The 14,551-nt window shown below is 41.0% G+C and overlaps 2 protein-coding genes across 2 annotated transcripts in view; one reads left to right on the forward strand and one right to left on the reverse strand.

Moving 5' to 3' along the window:
- Positions 1-871: 871 nt before the first annotated feature.
- lpl2a (lipoprotein lipase 2 a) lies at positions 872-6,170 on the forward strand. Its single transcript, XM_026158281.1, has 10 exons — positions 872-1,177; positions 2,010-2,206; positions 2,476-2,655; positions 2,854-2,965; positions 3,060-3,293; positions 3,761-4,003; positions 4,244-4,364; positions 4,663-4,881; positions 5,134-5,241; positions 5,333-6,170. Exons 1-10 carry the CDS (start codon positions 1,078-1,080, stop codon positions 5,352-5,354), a joined length of 1,536 nt encoding a protein of 511 aa, XP_026014066.1. The 5' UTR covers positions 872-1,077; the 3' UTR covers positions 5,355-6,170.
- Positions 6,171-6,507: 337 nt separating this feature from the next.
- The window catches only part of LOC113015907 (disintegrin and metalloproteinase domain-containing protein 10), a 32,433-nt gene continuing 24,389 nt past the window's right edge, over positions 6,508-14,551 (reverse strand). Inside the window, exons 10-15 of the mRNA XM_026158280.1 lie at positions 13,361-13,532; positions 13,089-13,233; positions 12,657-12,840; positions 9,827-9,926; positions 9,241-9,461; positions 6,508-7,598 (exon numbers count right to left, since the gene is read on the reverse strand). Of these exons, the coding sequence (XP_026014065.1) occupies positions 7,494-7,598; positions 9,241-9,461; positions 9,827-9,926; positions 12,657-12,840; positions 13,089-13,233; positions 13,361-13,532 (927 nt within the window). The 3' untranslated portion in view covers positions 6,508-7,493. The remainder of the gene's footprint in view (positions 7,599-9,240; positions 9,462-9,826; positions 9,927-12,656; positions 12,841-13,088; positions 13,234-13,360; positions 13,533-14,551) is intronic.

The following is a 14,551-nucleotide window of genomic DNA, read 5'->3' on the forward strand; positions in this document are numbered from 1 at the left end:
GTGGAGGAGGAGAGAGAGAGAAGCACACACATACACACACAGACAGGTCGCTCCGGGAAGGACCGTCCGACCATGACAAACATACATAGTATATATCAGTCACTGCACCAGTAATTTTTTTATATCTTGCAAATGGTGCAGTTGACTTTAACAAGCTTCTGACTCTTCAACCATCACTTCATCGGCCTCCTTCCCAGTTTTTCTTAGTGTCTTGTCCTGACGTTTTGGGCAACAACTCAGCAGCTGTAAAGCCAGCTACTCTTGCATGAATATGTGTCCATAATCTTGAACTTGTATCAGCAATACCTAGCCTATTTGGTAAGTAAATAGGTTAGGTATTGACCTATCACATGTAATAGGTCAAAGGTCAGAGTTTTAAAGCAATGGCGGCTAACTTTACTGCAAGAACCTCACTGATTGCTCAGTTAGGTTTCAGTCTTATCTTTCCAGTTTAAAAAAATAATATAATATTGAATAAGAACTGTTTCTGAGTAGTGGAGCCCTGCAAACATGACGATGAATGATCTGAATGATGTGGAACCTTTGACTTATAAAAATCGGTTTAAAGCCATGTATGTATACAATTCAGCCTAGTTACACTATTTAAATATGAAAGTGCATTTCTTTACAGATTTAGTTAATCACACAGGAAGCACTGCAACAATGCAAACGTTTATGCTAATCAGTGTCTCCTGCTGATCTGGCCGTGGTCGTGAGGTAGAAACATACACTGAATGCATTTAAAAAATAAATAGCGCTTTCTCGGGGTTCAATGAGTCGCTACACTGCCAAACACTGTTGCTATCGCTCCTCATAAAGCAGGCTTAATGGTTTAGTTTACACATTTACTTTCCATTCCCCGCCCGAGGCCAGCAGCCAATGGCTTGTCAGAACTTCAGAAGCGCTATTTAAGACGCAGACAGTTCAAGGTGGTTCAGATATCAGCGCACTCCTCGCAACAGGACGCGCGGGCTTATTCCTTACTACAGGACTGCGTACACTCCCGGGCTGCGGCGTTTCATTGACTGATTTCGTCCTTAAAGATATTTTCTCCAAAAGGAATAAAGTGCAAAAGAAATGAGAGCGTGGAAGGTGCGGTTTCTGTGCTTCGTGGTGTTGAATGCAGCTGTGCAAAATGTGACGTCCTTGGAGGAAGAGCTCGCCGATTCTATTTTTGGTGAGTTGTCAGTTACTTCATCCACATTTAGGTCTGTATGTTTGTAGTTCTGCAGGTACGTGAGGTGAAAATTCCCGTGTAACTGTAACTTGGTGAAAACCAAGCGCAGTGCTTGTGTGTGTGTACAGTAGTTTCTACCTTGCCAGTGATATCAACGCGCTATAGGACATACTTTAGGTCACGTGTCTATGACTAAACTCATCTCTGATACTCTCCTCACTTACTATTCCCTGGAAGAGACGCTCTGAAATTGAAGCTAACGCTGGAAATTAGAGAAATAAACTGAAATGTGTCAGACTGTCAAATTATCCCAACAAACTGATTTATCCGGGTGTCATCATGTCTATTTATTTTCACAATATGATCCTCAAACTATTGGAGCCTTTATTTTGGTAATTGTTTGCAAGGGTCTGGTCTCCGCCTCCCCACACTTTGAAAATCAGTACAAGGCCCAGTCAGCTGACTGTGCCAGCAGGACCACAGAAACTTGGGCAGATTATATTCGGTGAGGTGGCAGGAACAAAGCTGAGAAACCCTTATGAGCCTCTGTGGAGCTCAGTCCTGACCAAGTGAACTCCTTAAACCCCTGAGCTTTGATCTCCTCTAAGGTGGAAGCTCATTTTCTGAGGGGCCCTGGGGGCGGACCTTATTGCCACCAGCAACTCAGCTAGCTGGTCAGACTTCTCAGACTTTCCAGCCAGACTATTAGATAAGATTTGTATATCTGATCAAAACACCAGGAAGCCAGAGGATTTGTTTCCCCTTCTTTATTTTTTTAAGAGTATAAAGTTCTCTTAAACCATCCAGCTAACTGGATAATCTTCTCTGTCAGGTAACTTCCTCGATCCTGTGAAAGGCTTTTTTGACCACAAGGCTGAGAGCAATGCCACTGTTGCCAAATTCTCGCTGCGCAAGCCATCCCATCCCGATGATGACCTCTGCTACATCATTCCAGGAAAACCCGACTCCCTGGCAACCTGCACCTTCAACGGCACTTCCAAAACCTTTCTCATAATCCATGGCTGGACGGTAAGCAGAGATGCTTCAGCTTGTTTTAACCTGCCCCTATTTTCCAAAATATCCAGAGCTTTGTTTCCTTTTGAATCGAAAGGAGAATAAAAGACCGGGAATACCTTTCACCAAATTCTGGTGAGGTGGCATCTCACTAAAATAAAAAAATCATATTGACTGACAACCAGCCAAAGTATTTCCTGACATGTTGATCTGGAGGTGGCTTAAATTACACGCGTACACTAGTTTCACTTGTCAGGATTGATGTTTGTTTGTCTTTTCAACAGCTGAGTGGTATGTTTGAAAGCTGGATCCCTAAACTGGTATCGGCACTGTATGAGAGAGAGCAGACGGCCAACGTCATCGTGGTGGACTGGCTCAACTCGGCTCAGAATCACTATGTGGTCGCAGCTCAGAAAACCAAAGCAGTGGGGCAGGAGATCGCTCAGTTCATCGATTGGATCGAGGTTAGTTAAGCTCTTGATTTCACAGGTCTCATTAAATGCCCTTTCATTAAAATATCGATGAGTTAGTGTTATTTAACCTCAAGTATTTAAACGATGTGTTTATATGAGTAACAAAGAAAAAGCGAATGAAATTAAACCCAAAGGTAATGTGGAGTATTTCTTACACTCTCCTTAACTTAATTACTTTTGATTTTCAAGGAGACCACCAACATGCCTCTTGAGAACATTCACCTGATTGGCTACAGCCTCGGGGCCCACGTGGCCGGATTTGCTGGCAGCCATGCAACCAATAAAGTCGGAAGAATCACCGGTAAACAAGACAGAAGATTTCAGATGTTTGTTTTAAAGCTATTACCACAACAATAAAGTCGTGTAATGTTGGTCCTCCTCGTCTCTGTCTGAAGGTTTGGATCCCGCTGGTCCCGACTTCGAGGGCGAACACGCCCACAGGCGCCTCTCCCCAGATGATGCTCACTTCGTGGATGTCCTTCACACCTTCACACGCGGCTCTTTGGGTCTCAGCATCGGAATCCAGCAGCCCGTCGGCCACGTGGACATTTACCCCAACGGAGGCAGCTACCAGCCGGGCTGCAACCTCAGGGGAGCGCTGGAGAAGATCGCCAACTTTGGAATATTTGGTAAAAATAACTAAAATGACTGCAGCCCTGATTTTACTGTATCTGCACAGTGATTGTTGTATTCTTTTACGAAGAGAGTAAGAAACAGGTAAAGTTAGTTAAAGCGTTAATGAACTTTATTATGAAGCAATCAGATCAGAGGTTCAGCCACAATAAAACAAAATTAAGCACATTTTTTAGAAACACATAAGTGCCTATACACAGAGTGTGCCGCTTAGAAGCTTGTAACTGCTTGCTGCTGTCATTAATATCTTAGCAGTGGACATTGTTAATGACAGCTGCACAATGACGTCATTCACACCAGTGTGAAAATAAACAGAGGGTCCCAAACATGGCTGAGGAAAGGTCAGATTAAAAATAAGTAAATTTACCCGGAGCACGGTCAGCTACTGAATGGAAAAGTAATGTGTATGCAATGTAGAGAATTAGAGCAGATAATAAATTGCATCCATTTCTTTCCTCCTCAGCTGTGTCGGACGCCGTCAAGTGTGAACACGAGCGTTCGGTTCACCTCTTCATCGACTCCCTGCTGAACGAGCAGGAAGCGGCCATGGCGTACAGATGTGGCAGCAACGACATGTTCGACCGCGGGATGTGCCTGAGCTGCCGGAAAAGCCGCTGCAACACGGTGGGCTACGACATCAACAAGGTCCGCAAGCCTCGCAGCGTTCAGATGTACACCAAGACACGATCCTCCATGCCTTTCAGAGGTCAGCGGCATGCTCTTTAATATCATCGCTGTTATCACATGAAAGCTGATATATTTGCAGAAACAAAAAGCAAAGAATAATCTAAAAAACATCTCATACTTTCTGGGATTGTTGACTTTTGAGATTCTAGTTGCTTCGGCTGAAACTTAAACCCATTAAATCTGGAGAAGTTTTATTACGTTAATTTACACGCATGCTTTCAGGTCCTTAAATGGTGCAAATTGTTGCTTTGTTTTGCAGTTTACCACTATCAGCTGAAGATCCACTTCTCCAGTAAGGTGAATAGCTCAGCTATGGAGCCCTCGCTTACTGTCTCGCTGTATGGAACCAGAGGAGAAGCTGAAAACCTGCAGCTTAAACTGTGAGTGAGGGTTTGAACCCTTATGAAGAAGAATTACTGCACAGTGACTTGCATTTTTCAAGTTACGAGTTGTTTTTAACACTTGCACAGTAATCAAAGAAAACAGCACGAGACAGAAACCATAAACAGAAAGAGGCAACCACACACAAACACATTTCACTGCTGGGCCTTTACAGCGTGCTTTCATCGCCATTTTATCATCTTTTATGGCACATACTTTACAAGCCTCAGTTAAATAAAACATGCTGGCTATGTGTATGCGTGGAGATCAACATTTCTTTCCGCCTGTGTCTGGCAGAAAGGAGAAAATTGTCACAAATAAGACACATTCGTTCCTGCTGGTGACGGAGAAAGACATCGGTGACCTGCTGATGCTGAAGTTTAAATGGGAGGAGACAAACGGCTGGTCTGCGTCAAGCATGCTGAAGATGGTTTCCTCTTGGTGGTCTGGCAGCTCAGATGGCGCTAACGTGGCGGTTCACAAAATCCGCATTAGAGCGGGCGAGACGCAACAAAAGTGAGTTGCAGAACATTAAAGGTGTAGTTACCAAATAATGTCTGTCTGCCAGAAGACAAAAAACTCGAGGCTTCCCTTGAGTTTTCCTGAAATGCCAGTGTTGGAGTTTCCATGATGGACCTCATAGAAATGTGTCTATTACTGGGATTTATGGCTAAAATATATCAAGCTTAAAGCACAGGCTTAAGCAGAATCTCAGGGAGCTACTTGAACACGCACAGTTAAGCAGTATTTCATGAATTTCTCCCACAGGATGGTGTTCTGCATAAAAGATCCTGACGCTCAGAAGCTGACACAGGAGCTCACGTTTGTTAAATGTAAGGATCCGTGGAGGACGAACAGAAAGCGAACTCTAAGAAGGTGAGCTTGCCTCTGTGTTAACCCTACTCTTTACCATTGCATTACTGCTAACGCTGATAAATAACAATACATTTGCTGCTTCTGTCTGTAGAGTAACTCTGGAGAACCACTGATCGTGAAGACAAGACGCTCTCCACCATCCCCTTTGTCCATTTCAGCACTTAGCAGATAATTTATACACTAGTAACTTTTATACACCAGTAAATATCTGAAAGCCTTTATCACCTTGTATATATCCAAATAGGTATAATGTTTAAAACAATATGTATGTGAATACTATGTCATACTTTGTAAAAAAAAAAAAAAGTAATTTAATGACTTTTGCTTGATTGTTGTACTACTAGTAAATCTTACAGGCCAGATCAACAAAGTTTGGTTGTAGAGGTACTAATGCCCTGATGTGTAGTACAATAATAATATTTCATATAAAGGAACCACTGTGAAATATAATAGAGTGACACCTCTGAAAATGAGGAAAAATAATATTAAAGGTGTATTTTTTGTGTGTTTTAAGCAGTAGGTTACAGTTTAGTTACCTTTTTGTGTTACCTAAGTAAGTACTAAGTTACCTGAGTCACCAAGCATTCACCACTGTGACTCTCAGCGCTGTATGTGACTGTGGGACCTGTATCAGTGTGCCTTACTGTAAACAAGCAGCAGAAGCTTTTCGGCTTTTTATTGTTGCCTTCCAACTCGGCGTCCGTTGTTCTTACTGTATGAACTTATACTGAAGTACTCAAAGCTGAAAAAGGTGTTATTTTAAATGCTTTTGCATGTTTTACTGCTTCACTCCTGCAAGAAGACGTTACTTTGAAGCTGTCACCTCAAAGAAGTGCTGGATACTCTTCTAAAAATGGCTTCCTTCTTTTAACGAGTATGTAATATTCGGTGTGAGCTCGAAAGCAAAGCTTCTATTAATGTTTGTGATGTGTGGTCTTTGTAAAGTGCAATGTCTGCTGTGGATAAGATTTTATTTTTTGGCTCATGCTCATTCAATTATGCATTTCCAGTTAGTAAGCAATACTTGAACCTCAGTTCTTCAGAGGTATTGTACTGTAATAATTGTGACTTTTATAAAAAGGTATTTTGCACTTAAAACAGGGAAAGAGAAAACAACTCACCTGTACAATAAATGTAAATACTATAATATAGATACTGGAGTCTCTTATATGGAGCGCTGCTAGTTATATATTTTCACCTCTCTGTGAATTTGATCTATAAAAAGTGTGTTCATGTAATCACTGTACATAGCTGTAAATACGTCTCTGTATTGTATAAATTCTTTAATAAAACCAGCGTGTCGCCTGAGAGGTCATCTTGAGCTTGCATTTTTTTTAAAGGTCGAGAGAAATGCTCAACTTTTCTTCCTTGCTCGCTCAGTATAAAAAAAAATATAATTATCAGTCCTATTTACCATCTCAAGGCTGTTTGTTCCGTTAAAAAATATTATCAAAGTGTGTTTGATCTAAACAGTTTTAACAATTTAAACACTCACAACTGTTTCTGATATAAAAGTGCAAGCAGTCCTGGATTCAGCCCAGCGAGCGGTGTTGTTTCTGCAAGTCCTTGTAATTGTGGTGTTGTGACACGTGTTTGGCTACATGTGTCAAGGTGACCCCAAAGATATGCTGAGTAAGGACACCGTAAACTGCAGCGTCAGCTTTAGTTTAACCACACTTTGGTTCCTTACAGGACCACAAAGGTTGGAACTTGCTGGTTTGACCTCGTAGATAAGTTTGTTTTATATCTTATTCTAAACTGTTATGTAGGTTGTTAAGAAGATTGAAGATAAATGTAGCAGAGTAAAACACAGTATTTGCCCAAAGATTTGCAAAATAGTATCTACTGAAAGAAAGTACCGTCAAACTCTATGTACACGCAGACCCTTCAGTTGCAGGTGTTGCTATGGTTGAGATGGAAAGCTGGATGCTCCTCATAGCTGAAATTAGTGTCTTAAACATGCTCCGTGCATTTAAGGCTTTGTAGTGACAGATGGCTTTACATTGCAGCTTCAGCTTTCTGAGGGGCAGCTGACTGACCCACATTTGGCAGCAGAAGAAGCAACATTTTCCACAACACATACATCACAGGAGACTCTTGCGTCTTTCCTAAATGTGAAGAGTTACACAAAGACATCGGTGAACATGGCTGAGTTTTTGGGCAGTTGAACAAAGCTGATGAATCCTCCTCGACGTGGCACCTGAAGATCTCAGGTAAAGGACGTTTATTCAAGAGTCTTCAGGGATAAAAAGTCACTCCAAGTTACGTGTGTCCAGTTTAATGCTGCAGAGGCAGACGGTGCAGCCCATGACTCCAGACAGCGTCAGGATAGCCAGCAGGATGGCCCACCAGTGAGCCTGAGGAGAATAAACAGAAACATGATTTCGAATAAGCTGGAAGCATTGGTGTCGTTTGGTTTAAGATTAAGATTAAGATCACTAGAATAAAAATCTTTAATTTAATCTTTAATTTAAAATGTTGAGCAGAAACAATAATTTTATTGTTCAAAGGTTTTATTTACCAAAAATATTACCTCACTGATTTTGCCTTATTGTTCATTATTGTTCACTTTCATATTATTCCCTCAGTTATTACCCCCCCATTACATAAATCAGTCTAATATCACTCAGCTAGAACCCATCACTGATACAAAGCTATTATTTAGTAATAATGTTATAATTAAATATCATTACAGGCCATTATAATGTTATTACTGTGCTATTACCATGTTATCACTGAGTATTAATCTACCTTTTCTTTTGCAATCGTGTCTCTTTTTGTTTATGAAGCAGATACAAAAACACTACATGTGCAGTTTCTTCTTTCAAAAGTTTCAGTCTATAATGCTTTGTGGTTTCATACTGGTTAGGTCCCAGTCACAATAACCTATATACTGGCTGATGACTACCTAGCAACCACTAGTTGCTAGGGAAAAGGGAGTATTCCACTGGTTGTGACTTTTGTGACTGATGTCACACAGTGACAGCCAACAACCTCCTGCAACTACTCGCCTACTGGTTGGGAAATGCACAGTTTCTCCCAGTGACCAATAGGATACCAAGAGGGATTAAAAAAAAGGTCTATATTATTTTGAATTACTTGTTTTATTCAAATGAACACAATGGCTAAACATCCTGTTTGTTACACAGGGAGCACATATGGTAGCTGATCTTTTGGGTAACTCTACCGATTGAGTAACACTTCTGACGCATCCACTGGCTGAAAGAAAACATGCTTCAAGGCCAGCTGCACGTGCTTTCCACACCATTTCAACCCAGAAACTGTAGAAAAGACTCTACTTTGTTTTAAGACTGAACACTGAACACCCAGATATGAACAACATATGGCCCCGATAGAGAAAACAAATGTTCTCCAGCTGCCAAATGCATATCAGCCAAATAATGGGATGGGCTCATCACGTGGATCTACAGGCCGTCAGTCGTAAACCTCTTTTTTGGATCATACCTAATCTGAAGGAAAGAGGACTTTTCTTCTGTATTTGAGCACAAAAAGTACTTTCTTACTACAACCATCTTTCTCACAAGCACCTTTTCTTATACCTAAGAGCTTTTAACCTAAAGTTCACAGACTCATACAGATGAGCAAGTATACTTCAACAAGTAGAGTAGAGGAGCTTCTAGTAGACAAGCTGCATGTTTTATAGCCATGTGTAGATCGAATACATTTTTGAGGTGTAGGCAGATTTATATTTATTTAGACCCAGCTATCCCTCATGTCTTAGTCTCAGTGTTTCTTCCTGTTTTATTTTAATAGTCTAAGGTCTCCTATGTATCATGTTCAGTTTTGCTTCCCCTGTCTCGTCAGTCGGATTCTGTTCAGCTGTGTTCCTCAGGTGTGTCCACTCTGCCCTATTACCTTCAGAAATAAAGCCATTTTTTGGGTCCTGCGCTCGGGTCCAACTGTGCCTGCTATGCAGCGAAACCTGACAATCAATGTATTTATCTTATTCTGATGTTATCGCACTAATGTAGATTCCACCTTCATCCACTCTCCCACGTCGTCGAAGTCATCCAAATGAAGAAAGGAGTTCTTCAGTCTCGCGATGGGGCCGTCTGCATCGAGGATGCGGCATACGTGAAATTTGTCGCAGTATCCACGGTTTCCAGAGCACGGCGCACCACCCACCAGGGGCAACACTTTTTTGTGGAAGTGATCGGACAGAACAGACGATGTGGTGCTTGCACAAGTCTCAGGCTGATCTGCAAGAAATACAAACAAAGGAAATCAAATCAAGTTACAGAAACATTACACACACACATAGAGAGAGAGAGTATAAATACTGTTTATACTTTACAAAAGCAAGTTTTTTGAGCCGCATACCAGCCTGTGTGTGTATATCATAAAGAGATATGCCACTTACTCAAAACTTGACAATATGAAATGGAAACCGGAGTTTGAGAAACAGTTGACCTTTAATAACTACGATCTGTGAACACAGATTGGTCTAAAAGAACACAATCATTTAGAAATGTAACCTCAGCACTAATTAACACAGCCTGAGTTGTTGAGACACAGCGTGTAAACACATTCCTCTGTAGCAGAGGACACATGTTCCCGTGGTTACCGGGCTTCTGGCAGCACATGTGGCATTTCTCCCTCATGGAGTCTCCGGGACAGTCGCACTTCTCCAGGTGGTGCTTCACACAAACCGAGCCAGTGCAGACCTTCAGAGACAAACAGATACTACAGTTAGGATGTAGAGTCAGAAGAAGCTGGGAGAACTATGATGTAAGAAATTAAGACAAATAAGAGCCAGTTCAAGTTCATCAATATCAGTACGTCTATTGTTGATGATCAAAATATTGACTCGATTGGTAGGTAATTGGATTATTTCACTACCTTACAGTTTATGTCAGTCATGCGAATTAGCATTGAATTAAAATTTATATATCTATATTTATGTTTTAAAGAGGACCTATTATGTTAGTTTCCAGATCCATGTTTTTATTACAGGACTCTACCAGAGCTCATAAAGGTCCTTATTTATCGTACACTGGACCCTCGATTTAAGCATTCTTATATCTCATTGGCTACCTCCCACAAACAGGAGATTTGAACTAAAGGTGGGCGGGGCTTCTTTCCTCACAGCCCAAGCCATGTGCCTATGCACCATATTAGACATATGTGCTCTCTTTGATGTCATACAGAGCCTAGGGCATTAAAGAACGATCTGAAGTCAAGAAAAAATACAGAAAAGTATACCAGGTTCAATTCAAACAACACTAGTTCAAATACTCAAATACGTACGCACACAAAAAGACATGAGCTAGTTTAGGGAGTGTTTTTCATTTCATGTTAATACATCAGATTTAGCCATTCATAACCACTCCTGGCTAATGTCTCATAAGAAAACTGGGGAAACAGACAGGTAAGAGGTACTGGGGCGCTTGTGTTGCATTAACTTTTTCAGTATATATAACACTTACAGACACTTATATAGTGTTCGACAGAGTTTAGAAACTGCCTCTTACTTTCTGAGACTTTGTAATGTGGGGATCTGCATCACAGATGTGTTTCACTGTTGTTGTTTTTTAAGCCTGAAGTAAATTTATGTTTGACATGTTTTGATGAACCGAATATGTTTGTTTGAAGTTTTTTTTTTCTCTTTTGTGTTTCGTTGGAAATAATATATCAGTGTCAGTGAAAAAAAAGAGATGAATTTGAGAATTTTAACTAAAGATAAGTTTTACCTTTCTTGGTTTACACTATTACTTACATCTTCTTAAAAGCCTTTTATCATGTTTTACGTTTGGGATTATATATTTTATGTTCCCGGATCAGGTCATCCAGGTTAGATGAGGTTAGAACATCTGGAGAATAATATATCCAGAAAACCACAGTCACAGCTGGAATAAATGCTCTCCTGCTGAGAGGACAGAGTAACGTCTGTGTTTAATTTTGGAGGGAGATCCTGTTGTTATCCTGCTGGTTAAAAAGGATTTTTCTCTTCTTTTTTCAGAAATGCTGTGTTAAAATGGCACCTTTGTTTACACCTGTAATACCTGCCAGTAAGCACAGACAGTGGGTTTTAAATGTTCTGATTATTTCAAGATAATTTTCATTTCGTGCTACCTAAAACAAAAACAGGAAGCACTTGATTGTATTTTAAATGAGAAACTGGAAACAGCCGAACTTATTTGTGTGCAACGCCCTCAATCACTTTTAATCAGAAGGCAAATGCACAAGTCAGCTGATGGGAGGCAACTTGCACTCTCTGCACTCTCAGACACACTGGTGAGTGTTTGCAAATAATTGTGCTCTCTTCTATAAAAGTAGACAGACTGCTTATATGTTAGCATTCTGTCTGCAATATGCAATCAGTCTGAGTCAGTCTGCACTGATGATTGCAACTCATCTGTAACACGTCTCTTTGCAATAGAGAACTACTATATAAAAGCAAGGCTAGTTTGCAGTTAAATCACCTTTCTGCAGCAACGATTTCAAGTGAAGAAATTTCTTAACTTTTATTTAAAATAAGTGAGACTCTGGCTGAATTGTAATGTGAATTTCTGCGTATGCAGGCGACACGGTTTTATCAAAAAAAAGGTTGCTTGTTGTGCCAAATACAACAAATATCATTGACACTGATATTTTTGTATGATCACGATATTAGGTGTAGACAGAGCTGACACACAACACAACAAACTCACTCACTGAACACTTTGTTAGGAACCGCTGCTCAACTGAACAATGTAAATATCTAATGAACCAATCATGTGGCAGAGTTGTTGCCAGACAGGCTGGTCTGAGTATATCCGAAACTGCTGATCTGCTGGGATTTTACCACACCACCATGTCGAGGGTTTACAGAGAGTGGTCTTAATAAAGAAAAAATATCCACTCACTGGCAGGTCTCATGGATGAAAATGCCTTGTTGATGTCAGAGGTTGTGTCAACATATGAAGAACTCTTTTTCATGTCTCTGAAAGATGAACCAGAGTAGCAAAAGACCACTCCAGGTGGCACTCTTATTAGCTCATAACAAGAAACCGCGTGTACGGGATTGTTAAAATTGAACCTTAGAAGACTGGAAAACTGTTGTCTGGTCTGATGAGTCTCTTTGAAGTTCTGCGACATTCTAATGGTAGAGTCAGAATTTGGCTTTGACAAATTCCACAGCCTACCTGAGTATTTTTGCCAACTATGACCATGTCCTTATGACCACACTGTGCCCATCTTCACCTTATAAGGTGTCTGGCGAGTGGACATGATGAAAAAGAAATCTCTGGAAAAGCTACTAAATGAACCTTATACTGAAAGTCTATTGCCATGTGCTGCTTTCAAGGTCAAGATTCACATGCTTTGCAACATTGCTGCACACTTGCACACTTTCCCTCATTGGGTAACGGAGTGTGTTAAGTAACGCTCTGGTGTGGTGGATGTGCCCGCCTCACCCCATTCAGGCAGACACGCGTGCCCTGACTGCACACAGTGAGGTTTTCCTTGGCAGCTGGCTTGGGGCAGAGCGGGGAGAGTCCTGAGCACACACTCGCTTTCTGGCAGTCTGTCTCCTCGTCGCACCTCTGACCCTCTGGCTTAAACTCGCACTTCTGACCACAACACAGGCCCTGACTTGGACTGATGAATGGAAGAGAAAAAACACCACAAACATGGCTGCACATGAGAGCTACATCTAAACTAAACAAAGCCGCATCTCGAAACTAGAATATAAATAGTTTAGATGAAAGACTGATGATGAATATTTAAATTTATTAACCTCAAACCCATACATGATTGAACTACAAATATTCAGAAAGACCTGAACAGCTAATTACAGTTTTGGAAATCATTTTCGCACACTTTGATGTTGTGTACATGTGGAGTACCTGCAGATTTTACCAGGCTTGAGGTGACACTGGATTCCTACAGGCTCTTTAGCACTGTAGCAGCAGAGATCTGTATCTTTGTTACCGACATCACACTCCTCACCTTCCTCTATGATCTGGTTTCCACAGATGGGCTGATCACTGACTGCCCAAAATGAACAGACAAGCAGATAAACACATGAGCAGATACACAAATACAGATATAGCCTGAAGGCTGCAGCAACTAGTGCACAATGTAAACAGGATGCAGGACACTGATATTTCTTCCTCACCCGTGAAGCAGTCATCTTTCTTCAGCTTCAGGATGTTGCTAACGTGTTTGATGCTGCAGGGTGAGAATTTATCGTTGTTTTCACGCGCCCCGTCTGTGGCGTAAGGAAACATCAGGTACCTGCCTTTACCGACATCGGAGTCGAGGTTCCCGCAGTTAGCGCCCTCATCGTGCTGAAACACAGACAAAACGGCAAGCATGAAGATATTTGCTTCCACCTCTTAAATATAGATCGGGGAATCAACTTCCTTCACTGATCACGATGAGGAGCTTTTCCAGTCATGTCCATCAGCAGGCCTCAGCTGAAAGGGCAGTTTTACTTTTAAGAGCAAAAAGACATATCTTGAATCCCCTGTCCATCTAATGATGTGTTCCACATGTGCAATAAAACTAGAGCTTCCTCTTTTTCTGGAGCTCATACTCTTAGCATGTCAAAGTCTCTGATGAATTATTAGTCTAATGCAGAGACTTGAAGTGAACATGCAAACATGTTGAGGGAAACGGCATTGATGTGGATATTTTTGCATATGTTTAAGATTAGGTTGAAAGACACTGGTGATTATACAGTCGTCACTTTATCTGTCACTATCTGCAGCTCTGGGTTTGCCAGGGCACTGCAACACAGCAGATGTTGGAACTCTTTCTTTCAGCATGCATAAAACTAACTTGAATTGTGTTTCCACTCTCATGCCTCAGTTTCTTTTGTGGGGGCTTCAGACTTTACACCAAACCTTGTATTCGCTTCTAGTGTATACCAGAACTACGCTTTCTTTAAAGCTGAAAAACAGGAAGAAAAGCAAAGCTGTGTTCAATACCTCTGCAGAAATGTATATAACAGCACTTCCTGTTTACTTTTTGAGCACCTGTAGCAGTCTACAGATGCTGTTTTCACAGACACGATGTGATTTTAGGTTAAACATAACCAAAAACAAAGATAAGTGTTTATACTAGAAAGCTTTTCCAATTCAGGAAAAACCTGGTGTGCTATTTCCTTGTATTTTATGAGGTACTGAATGTTTCTTCTTATACAAATATACATAAGCTCTATGCACTACACCCCCCAGAATACAATGAGAAAATAAGGAGCGGGACAACAAAATATTCACAAAGGATAAAGCAATCAATGACTATACAGTTTAACTAAATATGATTTATGGAGCAGCAACACCTGTAAACAAATATGGGGACAGGG

This window comes from Astatotilapia calliptera, chromosome 23, assembly GCF_900246225.1.
Source record: "Astatotilapia calliptera chromosome 23, fAstCal1.2, whole genome shotgun sequence".
NCBI classification, from domain to species: Eukaryota; Metazoa; Chordata; class Actinopteri; order Cichliformes; family Cichlidae; genus Astatotilapia; species Astatotilapia calliptera.